Here is an 18107-nt window from a genome sequence, read left to right as displayed (position 1 = left end):
AGGGTTGGAACCTGCACAGGGACCTGCAAAGGGAATAGTCTGTGGTGTCGGTGGTGATTTTTTTTTTTAATTAAAAAATACTTTCTGAAAAATGTCACGTTTGAGTCCTTTTTTCACCTACTGACATTTTCTTTTGTTTCCTCTGAGGGCCTTTTTTTAAAAATAAAAATTCCCATTCTGGAAAAATTAGCAAATACAGGCAAACACACTAGAATATAATCTTACCCACCAACTAGAGCCAATTAGATTAACTCAGTGGTTCCCATGGAGTGGGAGTGGTGCAGTTGTGCCCCTCTAGGGGACATTGGGTAATGTTTGGACACATTTTTGGTTGTCACAATTGGGGGTGCAGTGCTACCGGCATCCAGTAGGTGAAGACCGAGGATGCTGCTGAGAATTCTGCAGTGCACGGGACAGCCCCCTTAGAACGCGGAATTATCTGGCCTCAAATGTCAGTTGTGCCCAGGTTAAGAAGCCTTGGTTTAATTTAACACTATGGAGTAAAGATTCCATTTACATTTATAGACTGCTATATCTTTTCAATATTATATGTAGACCACAGTATAAATAAGTGGCTAAAAATTAATCAAAAATGCAAAAAATCAAGAAAGGATAAATGTGCTTAAGAACATACAAATAGCTATAAAAATCATTCCTAGGCCAGGCGCGGTGGCTCACGCCTGTAATCCCAGCACTTTGGGAGGCCGAGGTGGGTGGATCACAAGGTCAGGAGATCGAGACCAACCTGGACAACATGGTGAAACCCTGTCTCTACTAAAAATACAAAAATTAGCTGGGCGTGGTGGTGCGTGCCTGTAATCCCAGCTACTTGGGAGGCTGAGGCAGGAGAATCGCTTGAACCAGGGAGTCGGAGGTTGCAGTGAAGCGAGATAACGCCACTGCACTCCAGCCTGGCGACAGAGTAAGACTCCGTCTCAAAAAAAAAAAAAAAAAAAAAAAAAAAAGTCATCCCTATGATTCACCAAAATTACCTCTACATAATGACCAGTTACTGGGGAGATAATCTATGGTTGACTTTAGAATCCAACCTACAGCAAGGCTTGTAGGATGTCACTCTATAATTTAATTTCCTCAACAACAGCCAAATCTGTTAACTTCTATTAAGGTAATTGAGTTTTTATGTGGAAACTGAATTGAGTATACCCTGCAGACAGAACACCTTTGAATTTTCTGCCAATCTCCCCAGCCACTTTAGGGATTTGTTAATTTCTTAAAGGAGGAATAGTTCAAATGACCAGAATTTACATATATAGACTTTTGTTGCATATATAGACTTTTTGTTGTTGTTGTTCTCTGGCATCCTGTTAGCCTTAAAGGTTTTACTTAGTGAAGCTATTTAGTAGCATTTGAGTATTTGAAATTCTGTGATTCCAAGAAATCTTTTACCTTTGAAAAACCCTAATTTAGGGTATTCCAAGGCAAATACAATACAGCATGTCCTAAAACATGCTTAAAATATTTCTTTGCAGTCTAAAATTATATTTGCTAGCTGGGCACAGTGGCACACTTCTATAATCCCGGCTACTTGGAAGGCTGAAGTGGAAGGATCCCTTGAGCTCAGAAGTTTGAGACCAGCCTGGGCAACATAGTGAGACCCCTCACTCTTAAACAAATTATATTTGCTAAGTTAATTATTCTGCTTTTTTTTGTTTGTATATTTGTTTTGAGACAGGGTCTCACTCTGTCACCCAGGCTGGAATGCAGTGGCACCACCATGGCTCACTTGCAGCCTTGAACTCCTGGGCTCAAGTGATCCTCCCACCTCAGCCTCCCGAGTAGCTGGGATTACAGGTGCACACCACCATGCCCAGCTAATTTTTTAAAAATTTTCAGTAGAAATGGGGTCTCGCCATGTTGTCAGGGCTGGTCTTGAACTCCGAGGCTCATGCAATCCTCCCACCTTGGCTTCCCAAAGTGCTGGGATTACAGGCGTGAGCCACTGCACCTGGCCTCTGCTTTTTTATTTTAAAAGCACAACTAACTGGTAGATAAAGTGATTTGTCTTTAGTATTTGATAACTAATGGGTTTTAGAGTGTTATTTATAAGATGTAGTAAATTATCCTCATCATTATTTTTAAGACAAATTTATAAGACAAGTGTAATAGAAATAGATCAACAGCACAATAGAAAAAGATGGCAGAAAACATGAATACGTAATTCACAGATGAAAGCAAAACAAATGGTCCTTTTATTAAGGGAATGCAAAGTTAAAAATCAACTAGACCCTTTTTTGTTTGTTTCTTGGATTGGCAAAGAGGAGCACTTAAAAGCTGTATTTTGTTTTGGAGGATTAGTTTGGTTATGTCTACTAATGACTAAATGTGTACATACATTTTGACCCATTAGTTACACTTCAAAGAATTTTATCCAACAAAAATGTACTGAGACACATTGCTTAGTATAATAAGCCATTGAAGCTTACCCAAATATTCATCAATGAGAAATAGGTTAAGAAAATTATAGTACAACCATACATGAAACTGATGTAGCTGTAAAAGAAATGAGATCGATTTTTTTTTGTAATGATATGGAAGGATACTCAAAGTATATCAAGTGAGAAAAGATCTAGGAACAGGATATTATTATTATTATTATTTTATTTTTTGTAGGGACAGGGTCTCACCATGTTGCCCAGGCTTAGGAGCAGGATATTAGCTAACTCGTGTTACTTCTGAAAATCTTTGAAGCTCCCCCTGCTCTTTTTTCCAGAAGTGTAAAAACAAGCATGTATTTAGTATTACACATTTTTAAAAAATGAAAAAATGCTGCTGTGTGAATGAAAGAGTATACATCGTGTTGCTCCAGATGGTAAAACTAGAGTAGAATTTACTAAAATAAAGTTTCAGCACGTAAAGTAAAGCACTTCTCTGCTCTTGGCCATTTTAGACACTAACCATCTGGAGCAACCATGTAACTCTTGCCACTCATAGCTAACTTAATGTAAAAAAAAAAAAAAAAATCGCTTGACTTTCTTAGCACTTCACAAATGCTTGTAAGACTGACACCAGGAGCCCTGTCATCTAAAAGGCACCTTATAGAGTGCTTTCAATTCTTCTGTTTTTTCATTCATTGCTCAAAATAGATCGTAGTGAGATAAGATAGTCTCTGGCCTTCTTGGTCTTTGGCACAAGGAAGAGGGTTCCAGAGTTGAGAGTAAGGACTTTGCATCCTTTGCCATAGAATTTGATTAGGGGCCATAAAAAGGACCATTGTGTTCTAGAATGTGAAGGACTAAGCATACCACTTTATAGTGCAAGGAATAAGTGAAGAAGTCCTTTTATAAGAAAAACTGCAGTAGAGCAATAACTTGAAATTACACTTATTTATATTTACTTTTCATTAAATGTAAATTATTTTCTTTTACCACATTGTACTACTAGAAAGAGAATCAGGAGTTTAGGCATTCAGTCATAGATATTCGATACCATTGATTTACTTAAGCACTTCTCATGTCAACAAGACTTAAGCCTGCAGATAATTCCTATTTTATCAGTGTTCGTTATAGCTTCCCTGTTGGTTTTACTTGTGAGTCATAAGCCTAGTATGGTGAATATCTAGGAAATTTCACGGTAACAGGGCTTGTCTTAGGTTTTGAGAACAGGTGTAACTTGACTTCTCTCTGCTGTTTGTCATCCTACACTTCCCACTACATCTGGTCCTTTTTGTAGGGTGTTGAGAACAACATTTTTCTTCATGCAGGGGAAAGTGGAAGTGCATGTTTTCTAAGAAGGACAAATAGGAATAGAATAAAAGAAAAAGTATATGGGGCTGGGCATAGTGGTTCACTATGTAATCCCAGCACTTTGGGAGGCTGAGGCGGGTGGATCATGAGGTCAGGAGTTCGAGACCAGCCTGGCCAAGATGGTGAAACCCCATCTCTACTAAAAAAAAAAAAATACAAAAATTAGCCGGGCACAGTGGTGGGTGCCTGTAATCCCAGCTACTCAGGAAGCTGAGGCAGGAGAATCGCTTGAACCCGTGAGGTGGAGGCTGCAGTGAGCTGAGATCATGCCACTGCCTTCTAGCCTGGGCAACAGAGCAAGACTCTGTCTCAAAAAAAAAAAAATTATATATATATATATATATATGAAGGGAGAATGGGAATGGAATCAAAAACATTGGTCTCGGATGAGAAGAGTCTTTCTCATTGGTTATGTGGTGATAATGGGGTAAAGCTGTAGACTTTTTTTTTCTTTAATTCATGAGTAAGATGAGCAAAATTGAGGAAGTGTCATTTTCTTGGCCTTGAGAAATGACATCATCTAAAGGAGAATCGTTGGGACTGGGGAGAAGGGGAGGGGTGTATAGCTTGAGGACAGTGTGAGGAGTTGGCAGTAGACTTGGTGGGGAGCAAATTAGTGAGGAGCAAAAAAGATTTCCTGGGATTGAAAGCCCGTTTCAGGTTGAAATAATACATTGTCATCCTTATTCAAAGAATAGGTCTCCAGAGAACCTGTACTAAGGACAATACGTGGTTTATAGTTGTACAATACAACTGGATTAAAAAATTTTTTCTCACTGTTTTCATTCTGACCTTTATTCCCACTTAATTGAAATCACTGGGGTTTTAGTGTTTTAAGAAACGGATAGTTTGCTGAGTATTATATGTGACTATTTCCTACGGGTGCCCAGGGGAAGAACAAGATAGTAGGCCTAGGCCTACACAGGGTCCCTTGTGTGCTATGACAGACTTTACTCTCACCCTCCTTAATTCCTAATTGATATAATTTTTATGTGACTCACAAGAGGTACTGGTGGTAAGAGGTATAAACTGGAATTTATAATTGAATCTACTTTCTTTGTATCTGAAAGAAAAATATTTTGGTTAATTATGGGCATATAATTTAGCTAAAAAATTACCTTAAATGTTAAGTGGTCCTTAAGGCATTTATAACAGAACTTTTTCAGACCCTAGAAGTCTAAACTGGGAAATTATTTAAAACGTTATTAAAGCAATTTAAAATGGTAAAAATAATACATTTATTTTTGTGCATTTTAGAGTTTCTTTTCTTCTTGAAGGATGTTTTTCCAGTGAAGAGGGGTTTCTCCCTATGAAGAGTATTCTCACATTTAATAGATGGTAATTTCTTACTTAAGTACAGTAATATGGACCAATGGCTATAAAGAATAGTTCGGCTTATCATCAACCCTTTTCTTTCCTAAAAGCAGTAAAAGGTGTGTCAGGGTATAAGTGGTGGAAATGCCTGGGTGGTCACATTCAGAATTGTTCCTGTAGAATTGCTGGTGTAGTTCATAGTAAGTCTCCTGGGGAGGAATGGTTGCATACTCCGCCCTATTTGGGAAACCACCTCTTCTCTTTTAATGAGCGTAAGCTCTCGATGGTTGGTTTTTACATGGTATGATAGAAAATTAAGAGAGAAAAGAAAAAGATGATAAACTATAATATAAAGGCTCAAAGAACTGGTATTATTTAGGCAAAAGGTTATTTGACAGATTGGTATTATTTAGGCAAAAGGTTATTTGACAGACTTAAACTTTTCTTGTTCTCTCTCCAGAAAACAGAGACTATGTATCACAGCAAGAGTTTCATTGGGTTTAAGAAAGCGTACTAGAATACGTGCTGGAGTACTGACATGCATCAAAATGTAGTAGGATATATAAATTCAGTTTGTAATGACAATTTTGTCAAGTTTGTTATTTATATTTTAGCATTACCTGAAAAGTCTAATTACATTAAATCCCAAGGGATAGTCCCAATTACTTCATTAAACTGGTATTTTCATAGGGAATTTTGCTTGGATAATGATCCATTATTGGGGCTTATAATTTATTTTTTACACAGAATATGGAAATAGCTTCAGAGGTTCATTGACAATAAAGCATTCATTAAATACTGTGAATCACTAATGCCATTGATACAGAAGAATTTCCCTATGAAAATGAGAGCTTCTGTGAGAAAATGAAGTAGTTGGGAGTTTAATTTCTTATTAATATGATTTTAACTTGCTGCTTCATTCCACTATATTCTGAGTTGGGGGAAAAGGGCAGCTATCTCTTTAAAATATTTAGGAATTCTTTGAGGATTAAAATGTAACTGGCTTTTGTCCTCAGATACGTTTGTAATTAATGGTTGTATAAGTTTAGGGATTTGTTAGATATTTTTCTTGGAACAGTTTACATGATTTTGTAGTTCAACATTTCAAAGTTTCAACTTGAATAAATATTAAAATGAGGATACTTTAAAGACACTCAAATAAGCAATTTTAAACTTGCTTTCTGGTGGGGATATAATCCCTTTGAGAGTCTGAAGGATGATGGGCCGTCACCCCAGAAAAATTTGTACATCATTTCGTTTCTAATTTCAGGGAACTCTCAGAGCCCCTAGAAGTCCTTCTGTAGACACTCAAATCTGGAGAGTTCGTTAAAATCTGTCTTGAGGATTTTTTAAAAAGTAATATCCTCAGTCTCAGTCAAATTCTTTGGATTTTTTGCTTTTGTAGGTATAAGTAAACAGTTAAAAACCTTCATTGCTACTTAAAATACCAGATGAGTGACTACTTTTCCAGTTTTTATTGGGAAAGATTTTTCTCTAGGTTCTTTAGTTTATGTAATACAAATGAACTAATGAATTTAAATACTGGTGGAAGGGGAATATTCTAATTGAATTTTTGGTCAACTCAGTATTGACCAGATGACTTACACTGAAAATCTTTTCATAATATTAGTAGTAAATATAGTGTTTTAGGATTTTGTAAAATTTCTGGAGGATGTCTGTCATCATTTTGAACACTGTATGTAGTAAAGTTAGAAAAAAATGATCTAAAGTCTTGGGCATTGTTCAGAAGTTAAATATTCAGCCTTAAACCAAAGAATGAAAGCAAACAGAAACTTAAGTTTTAGTTATCTTTACTGTGAACTAAATGTTCTAGAAATCTGATTGTGTCTGTGTCAGTTTGTATACTGTGTGTAAGAATATATGCATTTCTTTTGTAGCCACGTCATGAATATTTTAATGTCCCTGTGTACTAAATGACTACTCATCGAGTATGCAGAATTTCACAGAGGAAATAGAATGCTGATATACATATGAAAGAAAATATCCTCAGCATGGTGATTTATTGTCTTGTATAATAATAGTAGAACATTTTAGAACTAGTACTTTTATGATTGTATTTTTTTCCTGTTCACATTCCAAACTTTTCTGTTTTATTTTCATTCTATATGTGATCTTGATACAGCTCATTCCTTTCTGCAACTGATTTAATCTCATCTTGACAAAATATGACCTAGAAGTGTTTTGAGTAATATTAAATCTTAAACACATACATATTATTAATGAACCATCTGTGATTTATCTTATAAGAGGAAAACATGACAATCATTAAAATGTTTACCAAAGAAAATATAGCTGAAGTGCTAGGTCAAAATAAGCAGTGCCATAATATATAGTGTAGTTTGGTCTTCAAATATTGAGGTTAAAAAAAGAAACTATTTTGTGTGATTATCTTACAATCTGTATGAGCTAATGTGTTCTAATGTATCACATAAAAGTATATGTGAAAATATTACAAGAAACTAAAATTAATTTGTACCATTATATAATATTTAAGGTTAAAACATTCAGTATTAAGAAATTTTGTAGTGCCACATTTATTGAATCTCATTTGTGCTATATAATAATATCAAACAATCCCTTTAAGAACTTATTAGAGAGCTATGTCTGAAGTCTGTTCTGCAATATCTGTTGCTGAATAATAACTCTTTCAAAGCATTAATGCTGAGTTTATATAGTTCAAAAATTCTAATATTCATTCAGTTTTAATACCTAAATACTTATATTTTACTAGTGATGGCATTCTAATATATTAAGTCCTCATTTAAATACTTAATACTTTGTTAACTGTGGCATTATATTTCTGAATTTTAAAACCTTTAATATTGGTAACTATTGCATATTCTTTTAATAAAACATGCAGCATATTTTTTTATAAAAGGAAAAGAATTCATTGTTTATATCTAGAGAGCATAAAGCCTAAGTTAAGTAAGTTATTAAACAATAACTTCACAAGATGTTCCAATCGATTTATCACTGAAAGAAGATCTATGAAAATGTGTTTTGACCAAACTTAGTATTAGGCAGGTACACAGATAAGATTTTCCATTCTTAACATTCTCACTGTAATGCACTACATTTGAAGCACCTGGATGTGCTATCAATCAGGTGGGAAATTTAGCATTATATATTGGAAGCATTGAGAAACATTGGTCTTTCATTTCTATTTTTCCCCTCCTTTCCTCCTCCTGCCCCACAATATATTATTCATCTGGTTTTAATGCTACATAAATATGCATTGTCTCATGCCTGTTTGTGTTGGATGCCTTGTGCTAAGCTGTAACAAAATGTTGCTTCTTTTGCTGTCTGTATGCAGCTGCTTGCTTTAAATTAGTAGATTCTGAAATAGCTTTCCTTGCATGTCTAAAATAAAAGTATTGCATGTACTTCGTCTCATGTGAATGACTTTTTCTTTTCCATCCCTCATAAAATAACGTTTTATATTTTCATTTTTCTAGGCAAATTTTTAAAATTGTGGTTAAAAACACATAACACAGAATTCACCATCTTACGCAGTTTTAAGTGTACAGTTCAGTTGTGTTAGTTAAGTTTATTCACATTGTTGTGCAGCAGATCTGCAGGACTTTTTCATCTGGCAGAACTGAAACTCTATACCCATTAACCAACAATTCCCCATTTCTCCCTGTCCCCCAGCCCCTGGCAACCACCATTCGACTTTCTGTTTCTATAAATTTTACTACTTTAGATAGATAGTTTTTCTGGGTAGTTTTGAGCTACAATTTCAGTGTCAACATGTATAAGAAGTTCCATTTTATATTATCACCACAGTTTATTTTAAAACTCTACCTGTGCAAGTAAGTCTCACAAGAATAAAATGTGTAAATCTTTGAAACTAGGCCTTTTAGAAAGGACAAATATTTTCAATAATGCATATTTGATAAGCAGTATGATTCTCTACAGGAAATGCTATATAAGATTGCAGGCAGTGAGCACATGGGGAAAAGTCTGACCAGCTCCACGGAGTAGCTGTGGGGCATTTTTACATGGAGAAGCTGAGAATGTAAACTGTGTAGAATTCAATGGAGGCATTATTTAATTGATACATTCAAGGCTACATGAACCTTTAAACTACTTAACATTACATGGAAATAATTATTTTTAATTTTTCTTGAATATGAGATTTAGATGTCATTCTCAGTGTATTTAATGCTTAAGGCGAAATATAAATGAAAGGGATTGGCTTACATCACTCTTGGGTGTTAACATCATTTCCACTGGACTTTCTTAAAAAACTTTATCATGAAAACTTAAAGACTCACGAGTATAGGAAATAGTATAAAGAACCCTCGTGTACACATCACTGAGCTTCAAGAACCATCAACTTAATACTGTTTCCCCAACCACTCCCCGCATTTTTGCCTCAGTATCTTAGAGCAAACCCTAGACATCTTGTCAGTTTGTCTTTAATACTTCGGTATGTGTCCCTAACAGATAAAGTACCATGCCCTACAAAATTAACAGGAATTAATAATTACTATCTTATGCCTGGCTCAGTTTTTCCTAATTGTCTGAAAAATGCCTTTTTATATTTGGTTTGTTAGAATCAGATTCCAACCAAGACTCTCACATTGTATCTGATTGATGTGCATTTTAAGTCTCTTTTAATCTTTAACAAGTCTTCTGCTTTTTCCCGCCTTGCCATTTTTTTTTTTTTTAAACCAGGTCATTTATGCTGCAGGATGTCCTACCTTATGGATTTGGCAATCATAGTCATATGGCAATGTTTAGCTGTTCTTATATCCCTCATTTCTATTTAGATCTGTAACCTGACTAGATTGAGGTTCAATTTGAGGGGGCAAGAATACTTCATAGGTTAGACTCTTTTTAAAAAAATACCTTTTTTCGCTAAAGCTGATTTTTACCCATTTTTATTACTATGCAGACATACTAAAAGGTCATCATATGAGCTTTATAAGTAGAATTGGTGTATAGTACTTGCGTTTAATAATAAATGCTAAATCATTTTGATTTCAATTGTGTAACAATATCACCTAACATTTTTGAAGCACTTTCTATAAATTAGGCAGAGCCTTAATTCACTTAATCTCAACATATGAAGGTAAGTACTATTATCCATGTTTTCCAAATAAGGAAACAGACCATAGAGTTTAAGTAATTTACTTAAGATTACACCATGAAGTGCTTTACATGCAATTAATACTCTAAAGATTTATGGTTTAATATAATTTCTCTTCTCCTTGTTTTGTGCTGTACCATGATTAGGATGCAAAAGTAAGTTTATTACTGGATGCCAAAAATTTATATTATTTTCCATCATTAAAATATAGTGTTGCCTTTTAATTACAAAATTCGTTGCTAGTAATACCTGAAAGTTGGCCTCCTTGGTCCTTTATTTTGTGATTTGCAAAATCAGCCACTTTGGAAAATTATTAAATAATTTTTTCCTGGATATGCTTACTTTGTTTTGACCTCCTTTGACACTTAAAAACCAGTGCTGGTTGCTACATAGAATAAAAATGCCTTTGGCCCATGGCATTCTTTGCATATGTGGCCTCTAGTGATGCCATTGGTTGCACTGGGGAGGTCTGGGAAGATAGCTGTTTCTGAAGACTTGCCGCTGTGGACACAGTTAACTAAAAACTCCAAGAGGAAGACATTTCTATAAATGCATGTGACAAAAAGCATGGAACACAACAGTAGGCGAAGAACTGTGGGAACTCGGAGGGAAGAGGTTTTGAATTTTACCACTAAGATAACTTATCTTTCATATATATAATTGAGTAGCAGTGATTTCATAAATTGCCAGCAGGTTTGCACTGGGCTTGACTGCTTTTTGCATGACAGCAACGGCATCTAGCACATTGGTAGGTAATTAGCAGGTACTTAATGAATGCTGAAAACGTCCTTTTGTGGTCTCCAATTTTGAGGGCACAAAACCCTAAATAACCAATGGCTATCACTACTAGAATGCTACTGTGACACGAAATTGCTTTCTTGATTCTCTAAAACAAGCATGTTCTTCCATGTCAATGTTTCACATTCTCAAGACTCCCTGGATCTGCTTACCAGAGTCTCACATTTTCCCTCCACAGGAAGCTGAAACCCCACGTAGTGTTCTTGAAGAAATTGGACTGACATAACTCTCCTCCCTTGTTGATGACTTCTTGTGGCATTTCACACACTGTAGATGGTCACTCCCTTCATGTCCATGTTAGCTCATGGTGTAAGATGATGTCTTGTCAGTATTACTGTTTTGCTAAGCCGCTTCATTCATGCCTACACAATTTTTTTTAAAAGGGAACTTTAGTTAATTAAGTGATAAGGGACTTAAATATGAATTAGAATGGTGCAGAAAAAGATACTTTTCTGGATATTTTAAAGTTTAAAGGTCAGTTTCTCTTAATCTGATTATGTGCACATATGAAAATGGCACATCATATACATGTAAAATCAATCAGGCAGTATACATTTATTAATTACTGTATTTGACAAAGGAAACTCTTAAATTATAATGTGAAACCTGGTTTTATGAAACCAAAGACTAGTGCAGCATTTCAGCATATGTAAAAAAAAAAAAGGGAATTGACATGTCACATATCAAATGAATGGAAACTTTGTTGAAACTTTAAAAAGCAAATTTACTCCAAAGACTTGTATTGGAAATTACATACCTTTTTTTTTTTTTTTAAAGGACTACAGATTATTTTTAATGACTAAATTGGAGTGATACTTCTTACACTAAAAATTATTTCTTAGGCATTCTGAATCTGGGATGAGAAACAGGATTGTTTCACAATAGTAAGCACATAATTTTTAAGGCCAAGGCACATTTGACTCCTGAGATGAATTTTTTGTGGTCATAATCAAATACTTAGTTGTTTTTGATGCCCCAAAATAAAGTGAGAATGTTAATTTGCCAGGAATTCTTCATAACAGTATCTTACAAAAAACGTGTTGCTCTCTTCACAGTATTATGTGTAAAGTCATTGTTTAAAGCACGAATGTTCCCTCTGGGGTACTTGTTAAAGCTAAATTTATTTTGCTTCCCTCCACTTAGAAGTGCTGCACACTTTACAGCAGCTTCCTTTCTTTCCAGGGCACTGCCTAGTTAACAGAAGTCTTATAAAAATTTAAAAAGACACATTTCTTATAAAAAAGAGTTGAATGAGGTAAAATGGCATTAGTTGGCTCTATATTTTTTAAAGCTATGTAATTGTTCAGCGTCACTTTTCTAAGTACTTATACATATCTAAACATGTCTTCATGGTTTATATTTTCACTTATATATGCTGGGCTGGATTAAGCTTTGTTGTGATTGTGACCAACATTCAGGGCACGTGAGCACTGTCTTATCACATCGCCAATTAGTTGTAATAAACGTTCAACGTACAAACACTGGAGTGTGTTTTTATCTCTTTCCAAAAGTTTGTCAAACTATGCAGAGCTGCTGAAGGAAGAATTTCTCATTTTTTTTTCAGTAAAATGTTGAAAATTCCCCTCCATTTGAATATGGTGGTTGTTATAAGCACACACAAGATACATGGTGGAAGATCTAAGGAGTCTTCATGTACTTCATTAAAAAATAACATGGATTCCATACTGAGAGCCTATCTACACATTTATTTTCAATCAATAAATGCTGCTTTTAAAACCTTGATGCAGTTGACTTTTCTACTCTTTCTGAATGAACAACTTAGACTGTTACTCAAAAGGTATTTCAAATCAACTGGATTCCTCTTACCCCCTTGTGAACTGAAGGTGCTAGCACATGCAACAGAAAGGGACTAATACTTGCAGACTGTACTACCTAACCTATGCAACAAATAAAATCTACGGTAATCATGATAGTTAAGGGACCTCCTATTACTACAGATAGGAAATGTTACATTCTAAAACTGGGATATTTAAGAAGGAGGCAGGAACTACCATCAAATTAAGTTGCTAGTCTACTGGAAAAAAAGACGTTTATAGGTTTAAAAAGCCTCCAACATGCAGCTAGCTATTCACTGAAAACAGGCCTGTGGGTTTCTGCCAGCAATGTATAGTTGGAATTTTTGAAACAAATAGTAATCAGGCAATATATATAAAAAAAAACTAATAAATTTAAGTTCAAGATGGACATTTACCAGGATAATGAACCAGTCAGTGGTTTAAAAACTTCCTGCCCTTCTACCCTGCCTATTAACATTTGAGGGAAAAGTCATCAATATCTCAGTTGTCTTGAGCTCAAGATGGTGGTTTTCTTTCTTAGCCTCCATGATTTATTAAGATTTCAGCTTTGCAGACCACATTTAATTGCATATATCTTGACTGTATTTAGAAAAGTATTAAAAAATACTGAATTTAATGATAATTACTCGGCGTTACTGAAATCAGTAGATAGTTCTAGGTCAATCATTTTCAGGGTGAAGCAGGCATTTAGAGTCTGGAACAAATCCAACTTTTTAAAGTGAAATTATCCTGGGCCACATGCATGATTTCTTTTATTGACTACACATGAAAGAACTCTCATCCTTAACAGATATCATGCAGAAATCCCAATTTTGAGGAAACTTTCTTCCTACTTAAATTTCGTTAACGTTTCAGTATTTTACGTATGTTTTAAGTCCTTATTCCCAAATCTCAAATTGAAAAATGTCACATACTCCAAAATTCTAGATCCCAAATATGTCAATGGAAAGCGACAAAAAATTGATAAAGCTGGAGAGCATCTTATTTATGATCAGAAATCTAGGTATAATATTTTGCCTGAAGCTTTTTCTGCATTAGGTTCTATTCTCTGACCATTCTGTTGAGATTTTTATACCAGGGTTGCTTTAACACTAGGCATATTTAGTACCAATGACCCTAATATTCCTGGAAATGACAAAAATAAACTTTACTCCTATATAAAGAACTTTCCAACACACTATTTAAAAAAGTACACCATGACAGCCCCCAGCTGAAGAGTAGGAGGAAAAAAAATGGACTTTGCCCATCAGTACTTTAAAACTGAGAAAATGAACTTTAAAGCAAAAAAGCTGTTCAGCTATTACATATAGAAAAATCCAATAGATTATTAATAAAAGGCAAACAAGCAGGGCTCACCTGTAGTTTCAGCTATTCAGGAGGCTGAGCCAAGAAGATCGCTTGAGCCCAGGAGTTTGAGGCTACAGTGCACAATGATCATGTGAACAGCCACTGCCCTCCAGCCTGGGCAACATAGCAAGACCCTGTCTCTAAAAAAAGGGGTAGGGGGCCAACAAGAATAAAAAAACATTAAATATATGAACACATAAAATTTATCAAATTGGTAAGGATTAAAATTACTTGGCGTTGTGGGAGCAGCAAAGTTTATTGACATAATAAATTTTTTATAGTCTTCTGGCAGGCAACTTGGAAATATTTTAGTATTCATGTCCTTGATACAATTTATCCTAAGGAAATGATCAAAAATATGTGGAAGTATTTAAGAAAATCCATCACAGGATTGTTTTCAGCACAGGATTCTTGAATAGTACAAAATTAAAAATCTAACAATGAGGATATGGTTGAAAAAACTGATCCATATTGTGCAGTGAGTAAAACGAAGAATAGGGCTTGATGAAATATGACTGCTTCTTGTGAATAAAAGCATATTCAACTGCATTCATATGTGTTCTTTGTATTAAAAAATGTGTACATAGGGCTGGGTGTGGTGGATCACACCTATAATCCCAGCGCTTTGGGAAGACAAGGTGGGAGGATCACTTGAGCCCAGGAGTTCAAGACCAGCTTGGGCAACATGGCAAAACGCTGTCTCCACAAAACAATGTTTAAAAATTAGCCAGGTGTGGTGGTGTGTACCTTGTAGTCTCAGCTACTTGGGTAGCTGAGATGGGAAGACCACCTGAGCTCAAGAGTTTGAGGCTGCAGTGAGCTATGATCACGCCACTGCTCGTGAGAACCTATCTCTAAAAAAAAAGAAAAAAGTGTACACACTAAAACAATGCTCCAATGTTTAGTTCTCTCTCAGGGTTAGGATTACAAGTAATTTTCATGTTGTTATTTATGTATTTTATGTTTTCTATACTAACCATACTTCATGATTGTAAGAGAATAAAAATATTTTTAAATAGAATTCCAGGCTACACAGGGTTCAGCCAGACTTGCGAACCCATCTGCGTTCATAGCCTTCTATCCGAGTATGTAGCAACCATAATAAATAAGATATACAATCATTTAAGAACAAAACTAGTTTATTTGGATTTGGGACTCTGAACAGTTCTGTCTCTATTACCCGACCTCCTCCTGCCACGACTTCGGGACCTAGAGGAACTTTGGCTCCGGCTGCGGCGGCTCCTGCGGCTCCGGCTCCGGCTGCCCCGGCCCCGGCTGCGGTCCCTGCTGCGGTCCCTATTTCTTCCTCTGCTTCGTGAATTGTGCCTCTCCCGACTCTTTGATGTGCGTTTGTGAGATTTCTTCCCCCTGTGACTACTCCTTTTCCTCTCGGATTCCCCATTTCTTTTGTAGGAGTGGTCTGGACTAGGGTTTCTCCTTCCCCGCAGCCTGCTGTAGTAGTCGTCGTGGTGGCCCATCCTCTCCCTCCTTTCGGAGTTCTTCCCAAAGGAGGAGCCAGTCCGATCTGGAGACAAGTAGATGTCTCTATTAGCTTCCCAGAATTCATTGTTGGGATTTCTGAACACATGAAGAAAGTTGCAGTGCTTTCCTCTTGGACATTGTTGTATTTCAAATAAACCTGCAATGGCACAGTGATGAAACAGCACTTATCACTGCATATTCTGAAGATGCTACTTTATCCTTTTCCGAAGGTACATTTCTGATATTTGGATATGCTAGAACTATTTTCTACTGTGTATTATGTAAAAGGGGCTTACATAAATTGATGTCATAATTTGGTTCCCACGATTTCAAACGTGCTCTAACAAATGACACTCTGAAAGGTAACAAATCAGAAGTTTTCATTAAGCAGAATAGCCTGTGCCCCTGTTGGATTATGGTGCAGACTGCGACTGAGCAAATGGTGACCACGTTATCTTTTCCAGGTTTCACCTTCCCACTGATTGACGATTTTGATAACTGATTAACATCAAATAGCCAGCTCTTTGGGTCCCTGTGGTAGCATGGTTTGATGGCATGGAGGAAACAGGCCAGAACCACTGGTCAAAAGAGAAGGCGTGGCCAGGTGCGGTGGCTCACACCTGTAATCCTAACACTTTGGGAGGCTGAGGCGGGCACACACCTGAGGTCAGGAGTTTGAGACCAGCCTGGCCAACATGGCGAAACCCCATCTCTACTAAAAATACAAAAATTAGCTGGGCATGGTGGCAGGCGCTTGTAATCCCAGCTACTCAGGAGGCGGAGGCATGAGAATCACTTAAACCCAGGAAGTGGAGGTTGCAGTGAGCCAAAATCATGCCACTGCACTCCAGCCTGGGCGACAGAGTGAGACTCACTCTCAAAAAAAAAAAGGAGAAGGCCTATTAAACATAGAGGAGTCTATATTTTCTTTAAACTTTAAGATTATAAACATTACACTAATGCTTCAAATTCACTAAGTGCTTTTAATACAGAAGATTTTTATCACAGATAAAATCTATTCGAACAATTTTGAGATCTTTGGGGTTCTCAAACGTTTTTTAAAAGCAGTAAATTCCCCAGATACGCACAACAGTTAGAAGTGAAATACCTCCGTACCACACACTATATACAAAAATTAACTCAAACTGTATCCAAGACCTAAATGTTAAGAAATGAAACTATGACCTTGAAGAAAACATACAAGTAAATCTTTGTGACCCTGGGCTAAGCAATGTCATCCTAGATGTGACACCAAAACAAACAAAAAAATAGTTAAGTTGGATTTCATCAAAATTTACAACTTGTATTTCAAAAGAACATGAAGTGAAAAGAACCTACAAAATGGGAGAAAATATTTGCAAATCATATTTGTGACCAGGTACTTGTATGGAGAATATACCAAGAACTCTTACAACTCAGTAATAAAAAGACAAAGAGCCTAGTTAGAAAATAGGCAAAGGATCCAAACAGACATCTCTCCAAAGAAGACATACAAATGGCCAATAATGAAAAGATGCTCAGTGTCTTTAGTCAATAAGGAAAATAAAGTGTTTTTTTTTTTTTAATGAAATAGTCCCCTGCTTTGGAGGAGTCAAGGTCACACTCAGAAGCTCCTCACTGAAATCACATTGGATTCCCAGGAACTGACAAAAGTAACTGCCTTTATGGAGCAAACAATTCCACCTCTTCCATCCCCCGAGCCTTTAAAGTGTAATGATTCTTCTGGTTTCCCTTAGCCAGGAATCCTAAAATCTTTCTTTTCCCTTCATAAATGGCTTCAGAATGACAGCATCCAGGAAGACAAGCTTGCCAAAGATTCTGACTTTGCGTTAGGCAGGCATGTATACAGCAAAGAAACACAAGTAAATGGTAAGATAAGTGCTCCCCAGAGGCATTTAGAGCTCATCTCTTTTCACCTAGGGAACAGTCCACTGAGAGAAATCAGAACATAACTAGGCCTTCAAAACTGCTGGCTACTCTGCACAAGACTGGATCATTTCCTGATTGGGTTGCCACTGTCCGATGTCAGTCTGACTGCATTCATGTTTAACTGATCCCAAGCCTACAATTAGTCTCTAGTGCACAGAAGGATGTATTCCAAGTAAGGCAGGAAATGCTATGGGTAAGGTAACGTAGGTGGTCATGACAGAAGATTCATTAGGGATAAAGATGGAAAGAAAGAAAGAAACAAACAGCTCAAGTGAAGTGAGCCAATGAATATAAAATACCTCTGAAACTGCAACAAGGGAAATGGGGCTTCCACAGATGTAAACTCCTCAGGCTTCCTGATTGGTCAGACACAGAGCCCAGGACTGAAGATTGGAAGACTGGAATTCTAGCCCCACCTCTGTCACCAATACGTTGTGACCTCAGTCACTTCATCTATCAAGTGACTCATGAGGTCGGTTACAGATCTAAACTGTGGTGTTCTTTATATAAAGTTCTCTGCTCATCTACTGTGTGAGGCAA

At 36.3% G+C, this 18107-nt stretch overlaps 2 protein-coding genes across 17 annotated transcripts in view; one reads left to right on the top strand and one right to left on the bottom strand.

Annotated features, from left to right (window-relative positions):
* AP1S2 (adaptor related protein complex 1 subunit sigma 2) overlaps nucleotides 1–12735 on the top strand; it is a 31916-nt gene extending 19181 nt beyond the window's left edge. For 3 of the 11 annotated variants that reach the window (NM_001252535.2, XM_063803828.1, XM_063803829.1), the window contains 1 exon segment: nucleotides 11171–12735. In NM_001252535.2, coding sequence (NP_001239464.2) covers nucleotides 11171–11218 — 48 coding nt within the window. In that variant the 3' untranslated portion in view covers nucleotides 11219–12735. 11 annotated transcript variants of the gene reach the window in all.
* A 2542-nt stretch (nucleotides 12736–15277) lies between these two features.
* The window catches only part of ZRSR2 (zinc finger CCCH-type, RNA binding motif and serine/arginine rich 2), a 34736-nt gene continuing 31906 nt past the window's right edge, over nucleotides 15278–18107 (bottom strand). For 4 of the 6 annotated variants that reach the window (XM_520951.7, XM_063804832.1, XM_063804830.1 and 1 more), the window contains one exon: nucleotides 15278–15795. In XM_520951.7, the coding sequence (XP_520951.3) occupies nucleotides 15296–15795 (500 nt within the window). In that variant the 3' untranslated portion in view covers nucleotides 15278–15295. The remainder of the gene's footprint in view (nucleotides 15796–18107) is intronic. The other 2 variants (XM_063804833.1, XM_063804834.1) reach the window with 1 other exon arrangement.

This window comes from Pan troglodytes, chromosome X (assembly GCF_028858775.2).
Source record: "Pan troglodytes isolate AG18354 chromosome X, NHGRI_mPanTro3-v2.0_pri, whole genome shotgun sequence".
NCBI classification, from domain to species: domain Eukaryota; kingdom Metazoa; phylum Chordata; class Mammalia; order Primates; family Hominidae; genus Pan; species Pan troglodytes.
This window is presented reverse-complemented; position numbering and strand designations above follow the sequence as displayed.